Raw genomic sequence first — 9,122 nt, 5'->3', positions numbered from 1 at the left:
GTATCGTATCAGTATCGAAATCGACGATACTGCCTTGAAAAATATCGGTATCGTATCGAAAACAAAATAAGGGGTATCGCCCATCCCTAAATTTGATGTTCGTCGTAGGAGAAGTCACACTGCAGGACTGTGCGCCAAATCTTCGGACACTGCCAGCTTAAACCAGCTCAATCTAGCAGTCATGCTTCAAAACATACCTAACCAGCATATGCTGTTTTTTTTTACAACAGGGTGCAGTTCAGTTGCTGACAGTTCAAGAGGAATTCAGCTGAAAGCATCCAGTCTCTCACACCATTGAAGTGAATGTTCAGTTTATCAGTATATATGTAATAAATATTTGAGAAATATTTCCTACTACATTCTATACACCCTTGAGAGTTCTAGAAATTCGGTCGTAATTTTCAGCTCAGCTGTTCGATTGTCGTAAACTGTCGTAAAGAGAGCGCAGAATACGGCAGACGCGTGTGGAGCGCAGCACGTGGTCGGTGTTTTGGTCAGATAGAAGCGAATGAATCCTTGTAAGAGCTGTCCTGTGCTGATGTGGTGAATGTTACCTGTCATGGACAACAGCGGTAAAGCAGATGATGATCGGAGAGGAGTTAAGCGCAAGATGGCTTTGTCCAGGTCAGTTACTGTAGTCTAAGCATGTAAATATGGCAAAATCGCAGTGATTGTGTGTGTCTGTTTACATCTGTGTAGTATTTCTGCTAGTCTTGTCGTATATATTCGCTTGTGTAACGTTAAACTCAGCTAAAACATCTGTTTGCAGTTAGAAATGATAGATAAACCACACATTTCAGTGTTGTTTTTTATTTTGTGGATATTTCAGCTGACAGTTTTGTACATTCAGTTTACCAACATAAGCACTCCGACTGCAGAAAACTGTCGTAAAGAGAGCGCAGAAGACGGCAGACGCGTGTGGAGCGCAGCACAAGTGGTCGGTGTTTTGGTCAGAGAGTATCGAATTAATCCATGTTAAAACTCTCCTGTGTTGATGTGGTGAATATGTTACCTGTTATGGACAGCAACGATAAAGCAGATGATGGTCGGAGAGGAGTTAAGCGCAAGATGGCTTTGTCCAGGTCAGTTACTGTAGTCTAAGGATGTAAATATGGTAAAATCGCAGTGATTGTGTGTGTTTACATCTGTGTAATATTTCTGCTAGTCTTGTCGTATATATTCGCTTGTGTAACGTTAAATTCAGCTAAAACATCTGTTTACAGATAGAAACAATATCAGAAACGTATAATTCAGTACCATAGTATATTTAACGTACCATGGTATTTACCAGTCCATCGCTGCACTGTGCTGTAAACAACAGAATACTGCGCAAATGATGTTGCTATTATTTTACGCATGTTATTGTTTTCTGTATATATCAGCATTGTATCGACTCTCAGTCACTTTTTCTATTTATAATGCTAAGTTGCATATCCTCATGATAAATTGCATATGACTTTTCAGCTGTGATGTTTGTGAGACTAAAGAGGCGAAATACAGATGCCCGAGCTGCAGGAAACACACTTGCAGGTAACTCACACTCACTCACTCACGCTAGCTCGCTCGCACGCACGCACACACGCACGCACGCACGCACGCACACACACACACACTCACTCACTCACTCACTCACTCACTCACTCACTCACTCACTCACTCACTCACTCACTCACTCACTCACTCACTCACTCACTCACTCACTCACTCACTCACTCACTCACTCACTCACTCACTCACTCACTCACTCACTCACTCACTCACTCACTCACTCACTCACTCACTCACTCACTCACTCACTCACTCACTCACTCACTCACTCACTCACTCACTCACTCACTCACTCACTCACTCACTCACTCACTCACTCACTCACTCACTCACTCACTCACTCACTCACTCACTCACTCACTCACTCACTCACTCACTCACTCACTCACTCACTCACTCACTCACTCACTCACTCACTCACTCACTCACTCACTCACTCACTCACTCACTCACTCACTCACTCACTCACTCACTCACTCACTCACTCACTCACTCACTCACTCACTCACTCACTCACTCACTCACTCACTCACTCACTCACTCACTCACTCACTCACTCACTCACTCACTCACTCACTCACTCACTCACTCACTCACTCACTCACTCACTCACTCACTCACTCACTCACTCACTCACTCACTCACTCACTCACTCACTCACTCACTCACTCACTCACTCACTCACTCACTCACTCACTCACTCACTCACTCACTCACTCACTCACTCACTCACTCACTCACTCACTCACTCACTCACTCACTCACTCACTCACTCACTCACTCACTCACTCACTCACTCACTCACTCACTCACTCACTCACTCACTCACTCACTCACTCACTCACTCACTCACTCACTCACTCACTCACTCACTCACTCACTCACTCACTCACTCACTCACTCACTCACTCACTCACTCACTCACTCACTCACTCACTCACTCACTCACTCACTCACTCACTCACTCACTCACTCACTCACTCACTCACTCACTCACTCACTCACTCACTCACTCACTCACTCACTCACTCACTCACTCACTCACTCACTCACTCACTCACTCACTCACTCACTCACTCACTCACTCACTCACTCACTCACTCACTCACTCACTCACTCACTCACTCACTCACTCACTCACTCACTCACTCACTCACTCACTCACTCACTCACTCACTCACTCACTCACTCACTCACTCACTCACTCACTCACTCACTCACTCACTCACTCACTCACTCACTCACTCACTCACTCACTCACTCACTCACTCACTCACTCACTCACTCACTCACTCACTCACTCACTCACTCACTCACTCACTCACTCACTCACTCACTCACTCACTCACTCACTCACTCACTCACTCACTCACTCACTCACTCACTCACTCACTCACTCACTCACTCACTCACTCACTCACTCACTCACTCACTCACTCACTCACTCACTCACTCACTCACTCACTCACTCACTCACTCACTCACTCACTCACTCACTCACTCACTCACTCACTCACTCACTCACTCACTCACTCACTCACTCACTCACTCACTCACTCACTCACTCACTCACTCACTCACTCACTCACTCACTCACTCACTCACTCACTCACTCACTCACTCACTCACTCACTCACTCACTCACTCACTCACTCACTCACTCACTCACTCACTCACTCACTCACTCACTCACTCACTCACTCACTCACTCACTCACTCACTCACTCACTCACTCACTCACTCACTCACTCACTCACTCACTCACTCACTCACTCACTCACTCACTCACTCACTCACTCACTCACTCACTCACTCACTCACTCACTCACTCACTCACTCACTCACTCACTCACTCACTCACTCACTCACTCACTCACTCACTCACTCACTCACTCACTCACTCACTCACTCACTCACTCACTCACTCACTCACTCACTCACTCACTCACTCACTCACTCACTCACTCACTCACTCACTCACTCACTCACTCACTCACTCACTCACTCACTCACTCACTCACTCACTCACTCACTCACTCACTCACTCACTCACTCACTCACTCACTCACTCACTCACTCACTCACTCACTCACTCACTCACTCACTCACTCACTCACTCACTCACTCACTCACTCACTCACTCACTCACTCACTCACTCACTCACTCACTCACTCACTCACTCACTCACTCACTCACTCACTCACTCACTCACTCACTCACTCACTCACTCACTCACTCACTCACTCACTCACTCACTCACTCACTCACTCACTCACTCACTCACTCACTCACTCACTCACTCACTCACTCACTCACTCACTCACTCACTCACTCACTCACTCACTCACTCACTCACTCACTCACTCACTCACTCACTCACTCACTCACTCACTCACTCACTCACTCACTCACTCACTCACTCACTCACTCACTCACTCACTCACTCACTCACTCACTCACTCACTCACTCACTCACTCACTCACTCACTCACTCACTCACTCACTCACTCACTCACTCACTCACTCACTCACTCACTCACTCACTCACTCACTCACTCACTCACTCACTCACTCACTCACTCACTCACTCACTCACTCACTCACTCACTCACTCACTCACTCACTCACTCACTCACTCACTCACTCACTCACTCACTCACTCACTCACTCACTCACTCACTCACTCACTCACTCACTCACTCACTCACTCACTCACTCACTCACTCACTCACTCACTCACTCACTCACTCACTCACTCACTCACTCACTCACTCACTCACTCACTCACTCACTCACTCACTCACTCACTCACTCACTCACTCACTCACTCACTCACTCACTCACTCACTCACTCACTCACTCACTCACTCACTCACTCACTCACTCACTCACTCACTCACTCACTCACTCACTCACTCACTCACTCACTCACTCACTCACTCACTCACTCACTCACTCACTCACTCACTCACTCACTCACTCACTCACTCACTCACTCACTCACTCACTCACTCACTCACTCACTCACTCACTCACTCACTCACTCACTCACTCACTCACTCACTCACTCACTCACTCACTCACTCACTCACTCACTCACTCACTCACTCACTCACTCACTCACTCACTCACTCACTCACTCACTCACTCACTCACTCACTCACTCACTCACTCACTCACTCACTCACTCACTCACTCACTCACTCACTCACTCACTCACTCACTCACTCACTCACTCACTCACTCACTCACTCACTCACTCACTCACTCACTCACTCACTCACTCACTCACTCACTCACTCACTCACTCACTCACTCACTCACTCACTCACTCACTCACTCACTCACTCACTCACTCACTCACTCACTCACTCACTCACTCACTCACTCACTCACTCACTCACTCACTCACTCACTCACTCACTCACTCACTCACTCACTCACTCACTCACTCACTCACTCACTCACTCACTCACTCACTCACTCACTCACTCACTCACTCACTCACTCACTCACTCACTCACTCACTCACTCACTCACTCACTCACTCACTCACTCACTCACTCACTCACTCACTCACTCACTCACTCACTCACTCACTCACTCACTCACTCACTCACTCACTCACACACACTCTCACTCACACACTCTCACTCACACACACACACACACTCTCTCACACTCACACACAAAAATAAAAATACAGTGAACACACAAATGTATATACAATACTGTTCAAAGATTTATCAGTAAGATTTTAAATCTTATTTTTAATATAAATATGAATAATATAAAATGAATATAGTATTAATTTGATATCATGACTAGATATTATGATATCTAGTTATATTTCAATAGATATTTTAATAAATATAATGTATATAAGTATTCAAATTTATTATTATAAATATAATATTACTAATATCATAATGACAAAAACATATTTTTCACGTCTTATTTTTATTATCTGTGTGTTGTTGTTGTCTCTGTGTACTGGAAGCTTGTGACACTAAAACAAATTCCTTGTATGTGCAAACATACTTGGCAATAAAGCGCTTTCTGACTTCTGTATCACTGTAATCAGTGTTAGTACTGTGATCAAACCTCTTGAGTTATAAGTTTTGACAAATTAACAACATCACAACTTTCTTCAAGCGTGTATTCTGTTTTGTTTGATTATTGTTTGGTCTGCTGTAGTTTGGCCTGCGTCAAGCAGCACAAGATGGTGTCGGGATGCTGTGGTGTTCGGGACAAGACGGCGTTTATCCCTCTCGCGGAGTTTAACGAAATCAACCTGCTCAACGGTGAGTATCTGCAGCCCTCTGTACAGGAGCAGGTGAATGAGTGTGATCGCTGAGGTGTGCTGTGGTGTAGATTACAGGATCCTGGAGGACACGGCTCGACTGACACAGCAGTCCAACAGAGACCGGGTCCTGCTCCGCAGCCGCCGGCACCCGAAGGAGGTGAGAGCTGTGGATATCTACTCAATGTGTGGAATCTCAGGGGAAAACAGCATCTCCAAGGGTTAAGCCTCTCTCTTTCTGTCTATTTAAGGGCATGTGGATGATCAGAAAAGCCAGAGCTGTCAAAGTCACCCTGAGGTTTCTGCCCAAAGTGTTCAGCAAACATCGGGAGAACCGCACCATCTTCAGAAGAGCGTAAGTCTATGGGTTCATGAATATTCGTCTTTCGGTTTCATCGATTCGACAGGAAAGAGTCCCGATATCTGCACCACATTAAACTGGGGCCGAATTCAAGAAAATCTCACATTTTTTCAAGATAAATTTATAAAAATAGTGCAATTCTTGACAAATTCTTAAGTTCTCAAATATTCTCTTTTAACTCTTTCCCCGCCAGCATTTTTGAAAAAAAAAGTTGCCAGCCACCGCCAGCGTTTTTGATCATTTTCACAAAAATTTCATGGCCCCCAGAATATTTAGTTTTATGAACATATCTGAACATGCGACAGAGCCTCTACTTTTAAACAAAAAAAAAATCTGTTTCATTCTAACTTCAAGCATTCTTTTTTCTCAACACTTGAATGAAGGTGAGTTTCATAAAAAAAGCTAAATTTTGATCAAAAAGCTGAGAAAAGACTAAATCTGGATCATATTCAGTTTGATGATCAAAGCAAAGCCTTTAGACCTTCCTGGATCGCCATTTCACTCAGTAACATTAGGCAGTTTTCATTTTATATGCGGTTTATTGTTGATGATCGCATTATTTTTCATATGCATCTACTTGCATATGAGATCGCTCAGTTCTGCGTCTTCCTTGCCTGTGTTTTTGATCGGGTGATTCTGGACTCATGCAGGAGTGAAAACATGGAAACCCGGAAAATTCTGTGTTTGGCGGGGAAAGAGTTAAAAACATCTTTTTTTTCCCTTAAGTAGATAAGAAAAATGTTAATATAATTTAAATAATAATATAAATAATAATAATAATACAAATAATATTTTAATATTAATTAACATTGATTTAATATATACATATATATATATAATTATCTACTATTTAATATCTGATTATTAAAGTTCAGTGTGTATGTCGTATTTCTTCTCTTAAGAACATCTTTTTTCTTAAGAAAATTACAATTTAAAATGAAAATTGTATAATAATGATAATTTGGGTTAAAAATAATGTAATATCTATTTAATGTCTATATATATTTTTTTATATTATAACATTTAATATTAATGTAACAACATAAAATTAATACTATAACTATTATTTAATATCTAATTTTCAAAGTTCAGTGTGTGCGTCATTATGTAGCGTTTTATATATAGGTATGCAATATTTAATAATATTAATTAAGAAGAAAATGACTTTGTTGATATTTGATTGTATGGATATTTTTAAGAAATGTTTTTGGGAATACAAAATATTTTAAGTTAGAAAATAAGAGTACTTTTATTTTATTTTTGTACTTATTTTTATTTTATTTATTAATTAATATTTTATATTTTTATTTAAGAATAAAGAATTGTATTCTTTGTGTGAGTGTTTCGTGAATCCGGCCCCGGTGCATTTATGCTAAAAACATGCTGTTTTCATCCCAGTTGTCTGTAGTTCTGCATTGAGCCACATGGTGGCGCTCTTGGTAAGTGCAGTCAGTACAGTGATGTTGAGGGTTTGTGCTTTGGTCCGGTGGACCCACCCTGACGGTTTCTGATGCTGCTCAATGGGATGCTGTTATTTAATTTGTGTTTTTAGTGTGACGGCAGAGAGCTGGCAGAACAGTCTGTCAGACTGCGGGATCCTGGACCGTTCATAATTACTCTCTGTTCTCGTTTAATAAGCGTAATTAATGTCATTGAAGGGGAGAAGGTGGTTAACAGAACATGCCTCCCTTCATGACATCACCGCATTCCATATATGGAGGCAGAGTGGGCGCTGGTGATTGGCTGGCGGGGTTGCTGGGGTGCTTGTGATTGGCTGTAGTGAGCGAGGGTGGTTGGCTGATTGCTTGTGATTGGTCGAGTGAGTTCCAGGAGCACAGTGATTGGCTGAAATGGTTGCCAGGCTGCTTGTGAGTGGCTGTAGTCAGCATATGAACTAATTAAGAATGTCAAAAGTATTAGAATGTTGAAAAAACATATTAATTTGTGGGCAAATTAGAAGTGGTCTGTTGATTTATCAGTATTGTCAATGTCAGCTGTATTTATTGGCATTATATTTAGCAATATTTATAAGCTGTGTGAATAATGATGGTGATTCCTTGAGTTTGAAGCATTAAAATGGAATTTGACCATGAACTGCTGCTGCAAGATATTTGGTTTAGTTTAATTATTTGTTGTTTGCTTGCTTTATTACTGCTCTTGATCAGTTAAATTATTAACAACAAATAATCAGTGATTAATGAATCATTAACAACCCTAGTACAAACAGCCTGTATTATAATCATTAGTAACTTTTAGCCTTTCACCTGTATTGAAGAATAATCAGAGGAACGTTAATCCAGCTGGAAAAACCTTCTGTTTCCACATGTCAGGGTCATGATGTACGAATCATGCAGAAATTATGAATCACTATATTGTTGACTTCATATTTCTGATGCCATGTCCCATTTTTATAATTATTTAATGTAGCTGTTTTGGGACAAGTGACGAGCTTTCAGACTTGAAGAATAATCAGAGGAACGTTAATCCAGCTGGAAAAACCTTCTGTTTCCACATGTCAGGGTCATGATGTACGAATCATGCAGAAATTATGAATCACTATATTGTTGATTTGGAAACGAAGTCGTTGTACCGGGTTAATAAAGCAAGAACTATTGAGCAAGAACTAAGAACAATGTTTGGCATTTAAACGTTTGGCATTAAAATGTTTGGCATCAAGTGTTTTATTTAGGGCCTTTCGCACCGCGGGAACCTTTTCATAGTACCAGAACTAATTGTGGAACTACCCACTTTTTGGCGTTTTCGCACCGCCGGAACTGGGTGCGATTTTAGTACCGGACTGCCTTTTTCGAGAACCAAATTAGCTCCTACTCCGGAGCAGGGTCTAACCAGCACAACTGGTACTAATCGTGACATAAGTAGACATTGATTGGCCAAACGCATATGAAAAC

General features: G+C 42.2%; 1 protein-coding gene across 3 annotated transcripts in view; it reads left to right on the top strand.

Moving 5' to 3' along the window:
- Nucleotides 1-404: 404 nt before the first annotated feature.
- LOC107709513 (box C/D snoRNA protein 1-like) overlaps nucleotides 405-9,122 on the top strand; it is a 42,998-nt gene continuing 34,280 nt past the window's right edge. Inside the window, exons 1-5 of one of the 3 annotated variants that reach the window (XM_016514007.1) lie at nucleotides 405-624; nucleotides 1,465-1,530; nucleotides 5,747-5,853; nucleotides 5,924-6,012; nucleotides 6,104-6,207. In XM_016514007.1, coding sequence (XP_016369493.1) covers nucleotides 548-624; nucleotides 1,465-1,530; nucleotides 5,747-5,853; nucleotides 5,924-6,012; nucleotides 6,104-6,207 — 443 coding nt within the window. In that variant the 5' untranslated portion in view covers nucleotides 405-547. Of the gene's footprint in view, nucleotides 625-840; nucleotides 1,083-1,464; nucleotides 1,531-5,746; nucleotides 5,854-5,923; nucleotides 6,013-6,103; nucleotides 6,208-9,122 lie in introns of those variants that run through there. The other 2 variants (XM_016514008.1, XM_016514006.1) reach the window with 2 other exon arrangements.

The sequence above is a fragment of the Sinocyclocheilus rhinocerous genome, unplaced genomic scaffold, assembly GCF_001515625.1.
Source record: "Sinocyclocheilus rhinocerous isolate Xijiao unplaced genomic scaffold, SAMN03320098_v1.1 scaffold686, whole genome shotgun sequence".
In the NCBI taxonomy this organism is placed as follows: Eukaryota; Metazoa; Chordata; class Actinopteri; order Cypriniformes; family Cyprinidae; genus Sinocyclocheilus; species Sinocyclocheilus rhinocerous.
This window is presented reverse-complemented; position numbering and strand designations above follow the sequence as displayed.